This window comes from Ursus americanus, chromosome 2 (assembly GCF_024610735.1).
Source record: "Ursus americanus isolate L20-20 chromosome 2, mUrsAme1.1.p, whole genome shotgun sequence".
In the NCBI taxonomy this organism is placed as follows: Eukaryota; Metazoa; Chordata; class Mammalia; order Carnivora; family Ursidae; genus Ursus; species Ursus americanus.
The window spans coordinates 52,014,420-52,033,655 of NC_142128.1; the positions used below are offsets into that span (position 1 = coordinate 52,014,420).

Below are 19,236 nucleotides of genomic sequence, written 5' to 3' on the forward strand. Positions count from 1 at the left end.
CTCAAAGCCAGAACGAATAAAAGGGATCGTTCCCGGTGTAGGCGCAGAGCCCAGGCGAAAGTCGATCGGCAGCCTCCACGTCGACGTTGCCTCCCCCGGCAGCCGCCGGTCACATGACTCGGACCGCGCCAGCCCCCGGCGCCCGGTTCGCTCCGCGCATGCGCAGCGCTCCGGGGCGGCGGGCCCGAGCGCGCTGACAGCTTCCGGTTTGGTTTCCCCGCCCCTGCGCGGCTAAAGCAGTGCGGGTTCGGCTGTGGAAGCCGTGGGTTGGCGGGGGGCAGGGTGTGGTGAGGTGAGGTGGGTGCCCGAGCGGGGTTCCCGGAGCCATGGCTTGCTCCATTGTCCAGTTCTGCTACTTCCAGGACCTCCAGGCCGCCCGGGACTTCCTCTTCCCTCATCTGCGGGAGGAGACCCCCAGCGGCGCCGTGCGGAGGGACCCCAGTAAGTGACCCTCGCCTCGCCGCTCCCTTCCCCCGCTCCGCCGCGGCCCCTGCTCCGCGGGTTCGGGTCTCCTAGCCGCCCCGCCGCCCCTGCCCTCGGGGCGCCTCGTTCCCCCCATGCTTCCCTCTTCGCACAGCAACGATCCCCTGTCCTCCTCGTCCTACAGCTCCGTCCGCCCGGGCGGCGTCGGTGCTGTGTTCCTGTCGCCCAGCTTTCTCCTAAGCCACTCGCCCTCTGGCCTGAACTGCGCCTTGCTTCCTGTCGCCGCTGCCGACCCCACTCCCCTCGCCCTCCTCTCCAGCTTTCTCTCCGAATGTCCTCTCCATCTCCTCCTCCCTCCAGCCCGCGGTCCCCTGTTCCGCACGGCTTACTCCGTGATCGCATCCTCTTTCCCATGCCTTGCCAGCTGTCAGCCTTCTCCCCCTTGTCCTGCCTCAACCCCCCGCCCTCTCCTCCTTCCCTGGGACCGTGGCCTTCTGCCACCCTTCCTCCCGAAAGTGTTTATCATCGCCCAGTCTCCCTTCTTCCAGCCCCTTCCCCCCATTCAGATGTAGAGAATAAATATCTGATTGACAAGTGAGTGACTCCTGAGGTGGTGAGTAAGCGTCTCCCATATAAGGAAAACCTGTCAGGAAGTGAGGGCGAATCGACAGCAGGAACTAAAATTACAGCAGCAGGGCCAGGAAAAGTTAATTTCCTTTATTGAGATGAGACGCCGTTCACCTGCTATTATCGTCAAACAGTGTTAAATAAGCCCTTGTCCAGGGAGTATAAAATCCCAAGTCTGGCTTATTAGTACTACATAGTGTCTCAGAATTTTCCACATTTCTCCTATCGAAAGGGTGTGCGTTTTGCGTTTATTGGTTTCTAAGTATTTCCCACCTGAAGCACATTTGGTTTTGTAGTACCGTGCTGTCATTTTATGCTATGCTGGAATGGTGGTGGAAGTCCACTAAATAAACTCCTTCCCCTTTCTTAAATGTGGAAGATATCCAATCAGAAGTATCTGTGAATATTTACTCTGTGCCAGTCAGTAGTGCTGCCGATCAAATAAGGTTGGTGGTCTCTGCCCTCTAGGAGCTATAATTGAATGGGACAAATAAGCAGCTACTATTCTGTGTGAGTGAGATATACACACAAGTGTGTATCTGTACCCATACATATATGTGTATGTATCTGGCACTAGTGGACACTCCTTCTAGTGGTGATACTTAAGCCCACCTTTGACTTGGTTAGATGCATAGGGAAGAAGTAATAGAATGTGCAGAGGAAGGGAGGCCTGAAATGAGGTGACGTTTAGATAACTAAGAGCTGCTTGGCTGAGGAGGAGGATGGGGGATGAGGCTATACAGGTGATAAGGAGTTTGATCAGGAGAAGCCTGTGGGAGTAGTGGGATGCCTTTGAAACACTTTCAGTAGAGAAATGACATGTCAGGTTTGTGCTCGTATTCATCGAAGTTTTTGAATACCTGTTATGGGCCTTGGTAGCAGTGTGGCAAGATGGGAAGCAGGGAGATTGGTGGGAGGTTGTACCAATTATCCACGAAGCCATGTGAGCTTGAACTAAAATCACTTCAGCAAGACTTGAGAGGAAGAGAGAGATTGGAAAGCTATTAAGGAGGTGTAGTCTGTAGGACCTAGTGAAGATCTAGTGATGGGGTCGTAGCTGATGAATGAGAGAGCTGAGAATGCTTGTGCAAGGATGTTTAATGAGAGAGAATGAAGGAGATGGGCTTTGGACCTTTCGCATGTGGAATGTTTGTGGTATGTCTAAGTGAGGGGGTCCAGTCAAATACAATCTAGAGGTCTGAAATTTAGTAAGGATCATTTGGGAGTTACCAGCCAGAAGTGTCAGTTCAGTCTCCAAGATTATGTATGCAGTGAACTGAGTACTGAAGATGTACCCTTAGAGTCACGTAGAGGTTAACGGGAGGAAGACTGAGAAAGAGAGGAAAACCAGGTGAGAGCAATGCCCCGGAGCAGAGGGAGGAGAGATTTGATGAAAGGGAAGAGCAATCAGCAGTTGCAGATGCAGCTGAGGTCGGGTAAGGTAACGATGCAAAAGTGCCCATTGGTTTTGGGAAGGTGGAGGTGACTGGGACCTTAGGACAGTTTCCATGGAATGGTGGAGGCAGAAAGCATATTTACAGGCTGTTGAGGAGTTTAAAAAAAAAAAAAACAACAAACTTGACTTTTTCAAGGAGCCAGGTTGTGACAGATAGTAGATACAGGACTGTAGGCAGGGGATGTAGCAGAAACAACAGATTTTCTCTATCCCACTGCCACTCCCCTGCTCTTCTTTCACCTGGGCTGTGGCACCAGTCTTCTCACAGAACTTCCTGCTTCCACTCTTGGTTTCTTGTAATTACTTCCCAAAAGCAGCCAGAGTGAGCTTTTAAAGGCAATTTAGATCATAACATGCCCCCTTTATAATTCTATGGCTTTTTTTGCACTTATAAAATCTTAAGTTCTTACATTGTTTATAAGGCCCATGAGGCCCTTCCTCCTGCCACTTCTTGCACCCCATATTACTGTCCCCTTATTTCTTGTGCTTCAGACACACTTTGTTGTTGTTAAACCAGTCCGGCTCATTTGCACTTGAGGCCTTTGCCCTCGTTCTTGCCTCTGCTTTGGATGCTATATGCAGATCTTTGCATTCTAGCTGCATCTTGTTAGTCAAGTCTCATTTCATGGAGGCCTTTTCTGATCACCTAATCTAATCATTCCTGCCCCCTTGATCACATTTGTTACTCTCAGTCATATTGTCTTATTTCTTTTTATCAGTATGTCTATGCTGTACAATATGGTAGCCTCTAGCCATATCTGGCTCTTGAGCCCTTGAAATGTGGCAAGTGCTACCAAGGAACTGAATTTTTAATTTTACTTAAAGTTTAAATTAATTAAAATGTGCCAGATGTGGCTAGTGCCTACCATATTGTATGGCACAGTTATAGGTGCTAAAATTTAGGCACATACAGCTTAAATACTTATCCAAGGTCACACAGTGAAGGCTAGTCTAAGGATATGAATACAATCCAGGCGGTCGGGGATGTATAGTCATACCCCTAAGCATCTGGATTAATTTGCAATATGCTTATGGGTTTACAAGTGTGATTTAATTTATTACCCTTTTAAATCAAATTCTTAGGTTGTGTATATTGGTATTATTGGAGCTATCATCAATTCAAGTAGAAAATAAATGGAGAAAGAACCTCTTAACCAGTGAGCTCCTTTGCCAAACTGATATTTTACAGTTAAAACAGGGCTTTAATTTACAAATAAAGATCATCAAAATATCTTGTCCTACTCTTGATAATTTATTTGGAATTCTTGGAATGACTAGTGCTATGAATTTCCATAATCACTGCGGGTCTTGTTAAAAAAAAAACAACAACCAAAAAACAAACAAACAAACAGGTTTTGTAAAGAGCTCTTCATTAAGACAACCTGAACTAAGCAGGTAGGACTGCCTTAACCTACTGATGGTGTTTGGGCTTGTTTTGCTTCACTTTTATTAGTGTTATAAATGATTATCGGAAAAGGAGTTATGAGATCATTTTAGTTTCCTAGCTTATATAGTTTTAATTTCTTATCCCAGCTCATTTCTAGGGGATATATAAAACCAAAACAACAATAATGATAATTTTGAAGGTTTATTAGTTGGTTTAATTACTTTAATGTGGACAGCTGGCATAGACCTAATGCTATCTGGTACCTGGGCACCCAGAACTCAATACTACTCTTTTCCATATTTGAATTGTCAGAGAACAGTATGACTTTGTTACTTTGTATCTTCAGTTATGAAATGAGAATATCTTCTATGGCTTAAAGATTTTTATTTGTCAGAGAGAGAGAGAGAGCACGTGCGAGTGTGCGCACAAGCAGGGGGAGGAGTGGCAGGCAGAGGTAGAAGCAGATTCCCCGCTGAGCAGGGAGCCTGATGAGGGACTCAGGGACTCGATCCCAGGACCTTGGGATCATGACCTGAGCTGAAGGCAGATGCTTCACCGACTGAGCCACCCAGGTGTCTCTCTTCTTTGGCTTTAAAAGAGATCTTGAACCCTACTGCTTCCCAGTGTTTACATTAGTGATACTAATTGTTTCTACTCAATCAGATGCTATTTCAGACAAAAAATTTGGTTTCATACTTTGAAATTTCAGAGATGGGTAATAGTAGGGGTCCCTACATAAACTATGGTGGCATAATTCCCAGTGAAACTGGATTTTTAGACTAGAACTTTCTGGTATTTATAATTTTGAGTTGGGCAAAAAAATACATATACAGAGAGGGAGAATCAGAATATTTGGAGGTCGTTTTGGTATTATAATATTATGGATCTCCTAATTTACTTGATAATAAAATAATTTCCTAATGACAAACTAAAAAAATAAGGTAGCTTTCCTTCTTGCCTCTTTTACCAGAAAGATAGAAGATAAAGTATGCAGGTAATTATGTTGGAGTCATCAGTTAAAGTCATATTTTTAAACAGTCACTGAGCCAAGTGTGCTTTTTAGGATAACCTGAAATCATGAGGTCACTTTACATGATGGGATATTACAGAGGGCTTAAAATACCCATATTTTATGTTTTGTGAAAGTTCTTTCTTTTGTTCAAGATTCTACTGGGGGAAACGGTCATAGGAATTTCAGAACATTTATGGAGTTAATGGATTTTGTTAGCAATTTAAAATTGAAAGAGGCTCTCACAGACAAAATTTGTCAATGAATTGAGACATGCGTAGTCTTTCATTCCTTCATGGAGCTCGTGTTTGTTGAGTACTTCCTATGTACTAAGCACAAAGTAGTCTTAAAGAGTGAATAAAATAGGTCCCTCTCCTCAATGAGCTTTCAGTCAATAAAGGAAATAAGCATGTAAAAGGAGTGTTAAAGGTGTTGTTTTGTAATTTGGCACGCTGACGGTTGGAAAATGAAGGAGTGTTGGTTCATTCTATATAAGGGACTCAGGGAAGTTGTCTTAGAGAAACCATCATCTTCACGAAGTCTTAATTGTTTAATAGATGCCTGTCAGCTGGAGAGAAAATAGGCAAGGGATGTGAAACAGGATGGCGTCCAGAAAGCTGCAAATGTAAATTGTGGGAGAGTGGGGTATGGTGAGAAGGAAGCTGCAGAGATTGTCAGGAACTTAAATTTTATGCAGTAGCAGGGTCATCAGATGAAAGTTAAGAGTACTTTGGAGTTATATGGAAATTTGTCCAAGGGTTACTTGGAAACAGATAGTTTTAAGTAAAATAATTTCCATATACTCTTATGAAAGTACCTATTTTTCTACCCTGCCCTTCTTCCACTTTACTAAAGGCTCAGCTTTCATGTGTTCTGAATATTATAGTAAGTTGCTCCAAGGTGTTTAAAAAAGCTTCCACTTTAATCAAGGCACCATGAACTCCCCATCCATCTCATTGAGGCATTTCCAAATAATTTTTGCTGTTTATGTTCAATAGTCATCAAAATTTGTGATACATGTATGTTGTTATTCTCAGTTATCAACTTACAATAATTGCAATAAGTCAAGAAGAAAAAATCTAATATGTGGAGTCTTACCACAAGAAAACTTTTCTCAGTTCATGTTTTTGCAGAGAAATTTTTGGATTAATAATAAAAATACATTAATATTACATTAGAATAGCAGTCTGGAGGAAATGGAATGGAAATAAGAATTTAAGGAGAAAAATAGATTTATAAAATTACTTTCAGAGAACATCATTTTTTAACAAATGTTGGTGTGTATCATTTCCCTATAGTATATAGAATCCACTGAATAAATTTAAAAGATGGTATACATTTATATTAAAATGTTCATGTTTATTGTATATAAGAAATTACATCTTTTGTGCAAGAGATACATACTATTGAAAACCTCTTAGGTGTATATAAACAAAAAATTTGAAGATATAGAAGATAGGGCTCAGTCATTCCCAATCTCCCCCTCCCCGCCGCCCCGGTCATGGCACACACAAAAAAAGACTTGGTATCTGAATAGTGAAAGCAATTTTGAAAAAGAAGAAAAAAGTTTGAGGACTCATACTTCTTGATTTCAAAACATTACAAAAAACGCAGTAATCAAAACCATCAAATCAAAGTAATTAAACTGGTACTGGCATAAAGACAGACAAATAGTCCAGTAGGCTAGAGTCTGGAAATAAACCCTTGCATATATGGTCAGATGATCTTTGACAAGGATACCAAGACCACTCAATGGGGAAAAGCATAGTTTCTTCAACAAATTGTATTGGGAAAACTGCATATCCATATACAAAAGAATGAAGTTGGATCTTTGTCTTACACCATACACAAAAATTAACTCAAAATGGATTAAAGACCTAGACATAACATCTAAAACTGTAAATGCTTAGAAGAAGACATAGGGGAAGGCTTCATGACTTTGGACTTCAAAATGAGTTCTTGGATATAACAGAGAAAGCACGTGCAGCAAAAGCAAAAACAGGCAAATGGGACTATATCAAACTTTAAAACATTTGTGAATCAAAGGGTGGGATCAAGAGTAAAAAGGCAACCTATGGAATGGGAGAAAATATTTGCAGATCATGTATCTGATAAGGGATTAGTATCCTCAATATATAAAGAACTGTAGCTCAACAGTAAAAATAAACTGATTAAAAACTGGAAAAAGAACTTGAATAGACATTTTTCCAAAGATGTCGTATAAGTGGTCAATAAGCATGAATAGATATTCAATATCAGTAATCATAAGAGAAATGCAAATCAAAACCTAATGAGAGAGCACTTCATGTCCATTAGGATGGCTATTATTTAAAGAAAAAAAAAAAAACAACACCAGAAAATAACAACTGTTGTCAAGGAGGTGAAGAAGTTGGAGCTCTACACTGTTGGTGAATTGTAAAATGGTCCAACTGCTATGGAAAATATTATGGAATTTCCTCAAAAAAAAGAAAGAATTACTATGTAATTCAGCAATCTCGTTTCTGGGTATATATCCAAACGAGTTGAAAACAGTATCTTAGAGATATTTGCACACCTATGTTCATAGCAGCACTGCTCACAAAAGCCAAGGAGTAGAAGTAATCCAAATGCTTATTGAATGAATGGATAAACAAAATGGGGTATACACACACACATACACACACACATACATACATACACACACAGTGGAATATTGCTCAGCCTTAAAAAGGAAGGGACTCATACAACATGCTACAATGGGAATGAACCTTGAGGACACTATGCTATGTGAAATATTAGTCACAAAAAGACAAATGCTGTGTGATTCCACTAAAGTAATTAAATTCATAGAAATGGAAAATGGAATGAAGTTACTGGGACTTGGGAGGAGGGAGTAAAGGGGACTTATTTAATGGGTATAGAGTTTCATATTTGGAAGATGAAAAAGTTCTAGAAATCTGCTTTACAATAATGTGAATATACTTTGCACTACTGAACTGTACACTTAAAAATGGTTAAGATGGTAAACTTTAGGTTATGTTTTTAACATAATAAAAATGTATGTCAGTTAATATGGTAACGGAGAGGTTGGTGATACAAAATAAATGAAGCTGCTCATGGTGGGAAGTGACCTGCTGGAAGTTTCAGTAGCCCCAAGCCCTACCTGGCTGTTTTGGAAGATGAGAGGATTCATATCTTGGTTCACCCTGTAACCTGTTTGCAGTTTGCTAGGAATCTCTGCTATAGGCAGAGGGTAGCCATTGATGGTTTTAAATGAAAGCATAGCATTTCAAGATTTGAGTTGTGGAGGGATGGATTTGGGGGCTGTGAAAAGAATAGGTCGGGTAGTTCAGAGCTGGAGGTAGGTTACTATTTGGGTGATGTTTATAGAAGTCAGATGTGGGCCTTCAGAAGTAAAGACAGAACTAAGGCAATAGCAATGGTGATGGAGTTTGAAACTTGCTAGAGTTAGCAGTGGCAATCTATAAAAAAGGAATTTGAGCTGAGAAATAGGATAACCAGCTAATATTTTGGAGACATTTTTATGTCAGCAAAGGAAGAATGGATGGGAGTGGTGGGTGAAAATGGAAGCAGAATGACCAGTTGGGTGGCTATTGAAGTATTCCAGAAGGGGAGGTAATCTTAGATTGGTATTCCTCGGGCGTTATTTAATTTTATTTAAAGTGACAATCCTGGAATTATAAGACAGCAAGTATTTTTTGATGACTACTATGTTAATACCATTTGGAACTATAGAGACCCTAAAGGAACCTTCCCCATTGCAGAGGAATCATTGAATCCTTTGATTCAATGAATCCTTGAATTCTTAGGTGTGTGCCATGCCCATGTTTCTCCTTTGAAAAGAAGACCAGAAACAGTCTTTCAAACACAGATCACTTTTCTTTGCACCACGTGAGCCTAGGTCTCACATATAAATTGCCCAGAAGAGAGAAGTTAAGAGAGACATAGTTACTCATCACATTGCTTTTTTTTTTTTTTTTTTTTAAATCGAACATGAAAGCCACCTCTGGATACTCCTATCCCACCTTCTAGGTGTTAAAACTTCAGTGTTAACACTGTTCAGTGTGGTAGCCACTAGTCTTATGTGGTAATTTAAGTTTAATAGAAAATAAAAGTAAAAATTCAGTTCCTTAGTCATACTAGCCACTTTTCAAGTGTTCAATGACTACATATGCCTAGTGGATACCTTATTGGATAGCACAGATATAGAACACTTTCATCATCAAAGTTCTGTTGTGCTGCTGTGGTGAGAATCCTCTGAGACTTTCTGCTTAGACAACATACAGACCTGCTGCTTGGGTATTTACTTTTAATTTTATATTATCTCATTTTTGTAAAATATATATTGGGGTACTTTTTCGGTGTACTTAATTGTATAATGTCAACATCTTTACAAGTTTGTATATGCTACCATATAGCATTTTTTCTAATGGCTACACAGTGTTCCAGTGAAGACTCTACCAGGATATATTTAACTAATCCTCTATCAATGAACATTTAGATTATTTCTGAAATTTTGCTATAAGAAAATGCTCCAGTAAGCATCCTTATGTGTGTCTTTACATAGGATATTGGTTTTTTTATTTTTAAGTTTTTTATTTATTTGAGAGAGATAGCAAATGAGAGAGAACAAGCAGACTCCCCACTGAGCAGGGAGCCTGATGCAGGGCTCGATCCCCATCCTGGGACTCCGGGATCACAACTTTAGCTGAAGTTAGTTGCTTAACTGACTGAGCCACCCAGGCGCCCAGGATATTGGTATTTCTGTATGTACATTTCTAGGATTGGAATTGCTGAATAATAGAAATTCACATTTTAAATACTGGTTACAGTTGCCAGATTACTCTAAAAATTGGTCAGTTTCATTCTTATCTATGGTAAACAGAAATGCCTATTTACGCACACATTTGTTGTCACTCTGTGTTATCAGTTTCTTTGACTTTTGCTTTTCTGTTAAGTGAACAATGGTTCTCATGTGATAATAAGATTATTGTCAGGCTTTATCTGTATTTTTTTTTAAAGCAGCGGTTAATAGCAAAGTTAAGCTGGTATTGGAAGAGCACTGTGTATTGTGCAAGACTGATGAATCACAGATCTGTACCCCTGAAACAAATAATACATTATATGTTAGTAGTAATAATAATAATAATAATACTTTATTGCTAAAAAAAGAATTTAAAGTTCTCACAGGACTAGTTGAATAGAACGGGTTAAATAGTAGTGTTGAATTGGCTTCTTTAGAATATGCAGAAATTAACAATAGCTAGCCATTATTTACATACCTTCACCCATATCTTGAAATGGCACATCCTTACCTTATTAGCTGTGCTCATCTTTTTTTGCTGCTTTGGATATAATAAATCAGTAACATAAGTATGACATTGTAGGAACCAATTATAAAAGATGCAATTTTTTCTAATTTACATAATATATTATTGACCTTAGTGATTTCCTTTGAAAAACAAAATAGAACATGAAATAGGGCAATTAAATTTCGTTGTCTATATGGATTGTTTTGTTGTTTTTGTGAAGGTGGTTCGAAAGATTTCCTAGGTTTTTGGCCAAAGAGAGAATATTTATTTTTATAAACTTTTTAGAGCAGGAAGATATAGTATATCTGCTTAAAGATATTTTCAGTTCTGTCATTTTGTGAATTGTCTATTAGGGCATACTTTCTTACGTGGTATGAGAGGTCACTTATTTGACAACAGAGGTCATTAGAATTCTGGAACTGAAAGGGCCCTTACAGATCTAGTATTATTTAGTGTTGGTGGGTTGAAAGAAAGAAACTCTGCTTGCTGAAATGGGATGGCCTCATTTTAGATAGCTACATATTTTTCTGTCCTGAAAAGAATATGCTAATATGAAATTTATTTTCCCATTTCCCTAGAAATAGGAAAAGATTAATAATTCTGAGGCATAGGAAATTAAGCAGCAGCTTCTCTACTCTTTAGTTATTTTTTACTTTGTATTGCTACGTGAGGGGTGCTTTGCCTTGGCCAAGAAGAGCCAGCTAAAATTTGTTGAAGTTTTTGACTTATTTACAAGTCATAGGTTCTAGAGGTTCTTGCTCCTTTTTCTGTTTTTTCTTGTCTCAGAAGAATGGAAATGAATGTGCTTCTGTGCTAATAAGATCTTTTATTAGACCATGGAGATTAAATTAAGTTTTTCTTTTCTTAACATTTAATGATTTCAGTTTCTCATTTAGTTTTTGATCTTGACATACTCATATTGGAAAAAGCAAATACTGCCAAATTAATTGCCCACTTTAGGATTCAATTTCCTTTCTAGCTTCAGGTTCTTGTTATATGAGAAACAGATTCAGTTCATGAGGACAGACTGTTCAGCAGCAAATCAGAATAAGGTATTTTTGGAATTAAAAAGAGCTATGGAAAACGGAAGTTGAATTTCTTATTTGAGCTTTTGTTGGTGGAATAATTCATTCACTGGAAATACCCCTAAAAAAGACATCTGTAATTTTTGATGACTGAATTAAAATGTTTTCTCTATGTTTCAATGACTACATCATTTATCAAGTGAGAGACCGAATAGTTTTTTATACCGGTATAATCGGATCTCTTCAAGGAAAAAAATTCTCTTCAGAAGGAGATGTAGTTACATTTTAAATGTTGAAGTTAAAGTCACTGGTTTTATTCATTCAGGCAAGACGTTGAACTTGATCAGGATAAGAACATCAGTTGATGCTTAGGTTATCAGTTCCTCTAGACAGTTCACAATAGTCATCTTCAGTGACAGGTATAAAGTTCAGGGTTGAAAAGTCAAGTGACTAATCAGTGAGGAGGTAGTTGCTTTTTGTTACTATTATTCATCTTGTTTTTCTCTCTTCACATCATATAAGTTGGTTAGAGATCAGCTTATGAATTTTTTTAATGTAAAGAGCAAGTGTGATTCAAGATGTGGTATGAAACAAGAATGAATGTCCATCAAATGAGGGGGGACTAACGAAATATTTTAAGCTGGCAAGCTTCTGTAAAGACTCAAAATCCTCAATGTAGTCCTTGATTTTCTGTGAATTTTAAGGGAAATTGGCTAAGAGTGTGAAAATTGATTTTAAAGGAAGCTCACCCCTCAAGAAAGATTTGCCCCCCCCCTCTGCCCCACCAAATAAAAAGATTCAAAACTAAGCAGAAATGTCTCATGTACTTGAAAATGCCATTTTTTCAGCAGGTTATACAGGAAATGGGGTGGGAAACCCCTGTTAAAACATGAGCCTTTCAGGGACACCTGGGTGGTTCAATGGGTTAAGCATCTGCCTTCGGCTCAGGTCATGATCTCAGGGTCCTGAGATCCAGCCCCCAGTTGGGCTCCCTGCTCAGCGGGGAGTCTGCTTTTCCCTTTCCCTCTGTTCCTCCCCCTTCTCCTGTTCTCTTTTCTTTCAAATAAATATGTCTTAAAAACGAAACAAAAGGTGAGCCTTTGAAATATTTAGCTTATAGCCGGATGCTGTCCTGATGTAATACAGTTGTAAAATAACCGCTTCCGAAGCAACATCCGGCACGTGAATCATAGCGTGAAAGAACGAGACTAGGGAAGCAGTCTCATGATCTATTTTTAGATTTCTCCAATAGGCAATATTTGCCATTTTTTAAAAGTTTATTTTTATTTTTTTAAATTTTAATTCTAGTATAATTAACATGCAGTGTTGTATTAGCTTCAGGTGTACCATATAGTGAGTGATGAACAATTCCATACATCACCCAGTGCTCATCACAAGTGCAGTCCTTAATCCCCATCTCCTATTTCACCCATCCCCCTACCCACCTCATGTCTGGTAATCATGAGTTTGTTCTCTGTAGTTAAGAGTCTGTTTTTTAGTTTGTCTCTCTTTTTTTCCCCTTTGCTTGTTTTGTTCCTTAAATTCCACATGCAGTTGAAATCATGGTATTTTTCTTTCCCTGACTTATTTTGCTTAACGTTATACCATTTGGATCCATACATGTTGTTGTAAATGGCAAGAGTTCATTCTTTTTTTATAGCTAATATTCCGCCGTTTATATATACCACCTCTTCTTTATCCGTTCATCCATGGTAATCCACAAATCCGTAAATATACATTCATATGGTAATTCTATTTTTAATTGTTGAAGAACCTCCATACTGTTTTCCACAGTGGCTGTGGAAAGGGCTCCACCCTTTTGTATTTCCACCAGTCTTGCACAAGGGTTCCTTTTTCTCCACATCCTCACCAACACTTGTTGTTTCTTGTGTTTTTGATTTTAGCTGTTTGGACAGGTGTGAGGTGATATCTCATTGTGGTTTTGATTTGCATTTCCCTTATGAGAAGTGATGTTGAGCATCTTTTTATGTGTCTGTTGGCCATCTGTATGTCTTCTTTGGAGAAATGTCTGTTCATGTCTTCTGCCCATTTTAAACTTTAAAAAATTTTTAAAACTTTTTGTTTGAGAGAGAGTAAGTGTAAGAGAGATCACAGAGGGAGAGGGAGAAGCAGACTTGCCACTGAGTTGGGAGCCCGATGTGGGGCTTGATCTCATGACCCTAGCTGAAGGCAGACGCTTAACCAACTGAGCCACCCAGACACCCCTTTTCTGCCCATTTTTAATTGGATTATTTGTTTTGTGTTGAGTTATATAAATTGTTTCTATATTTTGGATACTATCCCTTTATTAAATATGTCATTTGCAAATATCTTCTCCCATTCAGTAGGTTGTCTTTTAGTTTTGTTGACTGTTTCCTTTGCTGTGCAGAAGCTTTTTATTTTGATGTAGTCCCAACAGTTTATTTTTGCTTTTGTTTTCCTTGCTTCAGGAGACATATCTAGAAAAATGTTGCTTTGGCTGATGTCAGAGAAATTACTGCCTGTGTTCTCTTCTAGGATTTTTATGGTTTCAGGTCTCACATTTAGCTTTTTTATCCATTTTGAGTTTATTTTTGTGTATGGTGTGAGAGTAGTCCAGTTTCATCCATTTCATGTAGCTGTCCACTTTTCTGAACACCATTTGTTGAAGAGACTGTCTTTCTCCCATTGCATATTCTTCCTTCTTTGTTGAAGATTAATTGACTGTGTGATCATGGGTTTATTTCTGGGCTTTCTATTCTGTTCTGTTGATCCATGTGTGTATTTTTGTGCCAGTATCATACTCTTTTGATTACTACAGCTTTGTAGTATATCTTGAAATCTGGGATTGTAATACCTCACGTTATTGGTCCCCCCTCCCCAAGATTGCTTTGGCTATTCGGGGTCTTTTGTGGTTCCATACAAATTTTAGGATTGTTTTAGTTCTGTGAAAAATGCTGTTGCTATTTTGACAGGGATTGAATGTGTAGATTGCTTTGTCTAGTATGGATTTTAACAGTATTCTTCTAATTCATGAGCATGGAATATCTTTCCATTTGTTTGTGTTGTCCTCAATTTCTTTCATCAATGTTTTATAGTTTTCAGAGTACGTGTCTTTCATCTCCTTGGTTAAATTTATTCCTGTGTATCTTATTATTTTTGGTGCAATTGTAGGTAGGATTGTTCTTAATTGCTGTTTTGGCTGCTTCATTATTAGTGTATAGAAATGCCATGGATTTCTGTATGTGGTTTTTTGTATCCTGTGACCTTACTGAACTAATTTATCAGTTGTAGTTTTTTAGTCGAGTCTTTCAGGTTTTCTGTATATGGTATCATGTCAACTGCAAATAGAGTTTTACTTCTTCTTTACCAATTTGGATGCCTTTTATTTCTTTATTCTGTCTAATTGCTGTAGCTAGGACTTCCAGTGCTATGGTGAATAAAGGTGGTGAGAATGGATATCCTTGTTTTGTTCCTCCTCTTAGGGGAAAAGCTCTCAGTTTTTTCCCCATTATTCACTGTGGGTTTTCCATATATGGGCTTTATTATGTTGAAGTATGGTCCCTCTAAACTTACTTTGTGGAGGGCTTTTATCATGAATGGATGTTGTACTTTGTCAAATGCCTTTCTACATCTATTGAAATGATCATATTATTTTTACCCTTTCTCCTATTGATGTGATGTGTCATGTTAAGTGATTTGTGAATATTGAACCACCCCTGCATCCCAGGAATAAATCCCACTTGATGGAGAATGATAATTTTAACAGCGTTAGGAGTGTCTATATGCTAGGCACTGTTGCTAGTGCTTTGGGTATAGTAACACTAACAACAATATGAAGTAAATGTTATTTTTTTTAATAGTAATTTTTTATTATGTTATGTTAGTCACCATACAGTATATCCTTAGTTTTTGATGTAGTGTTCCATGATTCATTATTTGTTTATAACACCCAGTGCACCATGCAATATGTGCCCTCCTTAATACCCATCACCGGCCTATCGCAGTTCCCCACCCCCCTCCCCAGTAAATACAGTTATTAACTCCATTTTGCTAAAGAGGAAGCTGAGGCAGTAAGAGATTTTGCCCAAGATCATATAACTCTTTAGGGGTAGAACTGGATATCCATCCTGAACAACCTAACACCAGAGACCTAATAGTTGTCCTAGACCTGTGTTGTCTCATACTATAGCCACTAGCCACATACACTTTTGAGCACTTGAAATGTGGCTAGACCAAATAGATGTGCTCTAAGTGTAAAATACACATTGGGTTTTGAGACTTAGTATGGGGTAAAAAGTAAAACATCTCATGAGTAATTTAACAGGGATTACATATTGAAATGGTATCTTGGCTGTGCTATATTAAATAACATCTATTATTAAAGTTCATCTGTTTTTTTCTACTTTTAAAATGTGGCTGCTAGTGAATTTAAAATTGTGTGGCTTGCATTATGTTTTTATTGGACAGTGCTGCTAAGTGCCTGCAATGAGTGTAGAGTCTAACTGGAGAGAAAGAATAGAAGGGTGGTGGCAGGCAAAGGAAAAAAGGATATTTAGGATCAGATTAGATTGGCATTAAAGTTTATCTTTGAAGATAGTGTTCTTAGAGTGATCCATGGACTGTCTGCCTCAGATTTGCAGGGTGAGGCCAATCCTGCAGAGTTTTTAAGGCTATACCTAGAGAGAGGAAGCTGCAGAAGAGACCGTAACTCTGGTTTTATTAAGGCGGCGAATGTGAATCTCATTCTCTTAATTTTCTGATCCATTTTGTTGAATTGGACTTCAGCAGAATAAAAGATGTAGGAAGTTGATGACAGTTAAAGATTTGCTTTTCAGAGATTGGGTATTATACTACTTATTTAATAAATGAGAACACTTAAAAATACCTTATAATTTAGTCTAGCCTTTGACTGAAATGAGTGCTACTTAGCTCAGTAAGCAAACTGGGTAAGTGCCATTGGCTTTATGATTTAGTGATTTGTGAGTGTTTGGAATTTTTACACTGGATCCTAACCACCCCGAAGAGTTGTTATGTTCTGGTGCCCTTATTCTATAATACACTTTGTTAAACTGACTTACCGTTTAAGTTATACCACAGTTTGGTATTAAAATTTAAAATCTCCTATGGGTGATTTTGTTACAAGTTACAAAAATGTTACAAAAAAACTATGGGCCAGGGTAATTTTAATCTATTTATTCTAAGACAATCATGGTGAACTATTTTTAGTTTTTCTTTATAGTAAGTGATGATAAAAAGTTAGTGTTATTTTGTCACAAGTACGTAGAATTTATAGATCTTAAGGTCTTAAAGTAATGGTTCATATTGACATGAAGCAATGCACAGTTTTAAAAATATATGTTAAATACATTGCTTTTGTTATCCACAACCTTGATTTAAGGATCAATTAAAGAAACACTGATAGGGGCGCGTGGGTGGCACAGCGGTTAAGCGTCTGCCTTCAGCTCAGGGCGTAATCCCGGCGTTATGGGATCGAGGCCCACATCAGGCTCCTCCGCTAGGAGCCTGCTTCTTCCTCTCCCACTCCCCCTGCTTGTGTTCCCTCTCCTGCTGGCTGTCTCTATCTCTGTCAAATAAATAAATAAAATCTTTAAAAAAAAAACACTGATAATGGGATTAACTGAAGAACACCAGCCTTCATAGAAAAGTTATCAGAGGGAAAGTCTGCCTGAATAAAATTGTTTACCTAAGTGGCAACTTGATTAGACATTCATCAGCTATTTTTTAATATACACCATCCTTTTTTTTTTTTCCCCAATAATGTGCTTGGCCTGCTTGCATAGTTTGAAGGCATAAGAAATAACCTTGGTACAGTAGGAAGATTCCAACACTTTTTTTTTTTTTTAAGATTTTATTTATTTGTTTGACAGAGATAGAGACAGCCAGCGAGAGAGAGGGAACACAAGCGGGGGGAGTGGGAGAGGAAGAAGCAGGCTTCCAGCGGAGGAGCCTGATGTGGGGCTCGATCCCAGAACACCGGGATCACTCCCTGAGCCGAAGGCAGATGCTTAACGACTGAGCCACCCAGGCGCCCCAGGAAGATTCCAACACTTCTTAACAGCTGGCAATAGCTGTCAAATAGCAGCCTGCAAAATAGTATCAAATGATTTTCAACAGACCTCAGGAGGCTGCAGAATTTATATTACCAGCACAGAGTAGAAATAGACATAAGGGTAGTGCCCAGTTTGCCAATATTTCCCTTTAAAAAAAAAATGTTGGGGCGCCTGGGTGGCTTAGTTGGTTAGGGGTCTGCCTTTGGCTCAGGTCATGATCCCAGGGTCCTGGGATTGAGCCCCATGTCGAGCTCCCTGCTTAGCGGCAAGTCTGCTTCTCCCTCTCCCTCTCCTTCTCTGATCTCTCTCTCTCTCAAATAAATAAATGAAGTATAAAATAAAATAAATCTTTTCCCTTTTTAAGTTGACTAGAATCTAGAATGCATTTTCTTATAGTATTATAAATAGACTTAGGATTCCAGACCAACCTTCAAACACATCTTTAACATTCCTAATAGTTCTGTTTCACTTTCCTTTCAACTCTGTTTGTACCATGACTTCTTTAGAAAATATATTCCCACGATAGGAGGAGATGCCTGATTAAGTCCCCTTTTTCTCTTTTTAATAGATATTTTTCAGTCAGGGACCTTGAGAAATGGAAAAAACCCTTCGTGAACACAAGTATCTTATATAAAGAAAGTATTTCTCAAGGTCTTTCTCTTCCTGGATGTTTTGAATTATGGCATTACAGATCCTGGGTCTCTGCAGGGGCCGGAAATCCAAATTGCTGCTCTTGTGTTGGATCGTATGAGTCATTTGTGAATTGAGTCAGGTACTTTTTATTCTAATATAGAGGAGAAATAACACATTTTTCATAGTATCATACAGCGTTCAGCAGAGGTTATGTGCGCCAACTAAGCTCTTTGAAGGCTTATTTGCTTTTGTCTCTCCAGCACTTAGTACAGTGGCCAACACACAAAAGATGTTATGTTTGTTGAATGAATGAATGAACGAGTGAGTGACTGAATCTTTAGCTGACCCTGTGAAGTGCTTGCAATTCTACATGGTCTTTCTGAGATTGTGTTATTTCGTTACATTCTTTTTATAGCAATATTAAAATTGAATCACGGATTTTAGAGTGCTTTCTCGGACAAGAAAAACAGCATTTTCTAAAACTCTGTAGATGGGATGGCTTAGTTGCCATCAGCCCACAATAAAGCAGTTGTTTTCGGAATCATGGAAAAATTAGCAGAATAAAGAAATTGCCTAAGTGAATTAGATTGCCAAAGAACAAACCGTAATTTTCCAAGTTATGAAAAAAACTTCCAAATCTTGATATCGAGGGAATGCTTCTATTTTAAAATAATACATAATAATCTTGCTTTGGCCTTAACTGTAAGCCCCATGTTTCCTAATTTTTATGCCTCTTCATAAGCCGTAGGAGGGGGAGGTATAGCAGAACACTTGTGAGCCCGGGCTTTGGAACTCCGGAAGCCCTGATTTCAAACCCCACTCTGCCATTTAATCCTCTGTGATCTTGGTCAAGCTGTATAAACTGAGTAATCTGGTTTTCTCATTGTAGTGAGGGGATGATAAAGAATCCTTGTCATGCTTAAGTGAATTAATGTCTGTAAAGCAGTTAGACACATAGAAATGCTGAATACATGTTAGTTGTTGCTGGATAACTCCTATATGTGAGTTGCCCCATTTCGCCTTTGCTCATGTTGACCTATTTTTCAAGTATATTTGAAAAGTTCCTCGCTGCTTTTTAAAGACTTAGTTTAAGGTGACTCCTCCCTGTATTTTGTCATCTCTCTCACTCATCCCTTTTATGGTAGTTGTTATAGTACACACCGTGTACTAGAGTTATGTGTTTGCTACGTTAGATCACAAAATCTTTAAGGACAAGGAATATGTTTGAATTTTTCTCCATTCCTACTACAGCGCGTGGCGCATTGTATTTAACAGAGTATTTGTTAACTTGTTTAATTGACATGTATATGG

General features: G+C 38.7%; 1 protein-coding gene across 1 annotated transcript in view; it reads left to right on the plus strand.

The window, feature by feature from the left end:
- The first annotated feature begins 214 nt into the window (after nt 1–214).
- The window catches only part of RAB3GAP2 (RAB3 GTPase activating non-catalytic protein subunit 2), a 97,236-nt gene continuing 78,214 nt past the window's right edge, over nt 215–19,236 (plus strand). Inside the window, exon 1 of the mRNA XM_045809635.2 lies at nt 215–441. Within this exon, the coding sequence (XP_045665591.2) occupies nt 327–441 (115 nt within the window). The 5' untranslated portion in view covers nt 215–326. The remainder of the gene's footprint in view (nt 442–19,236) is intronic.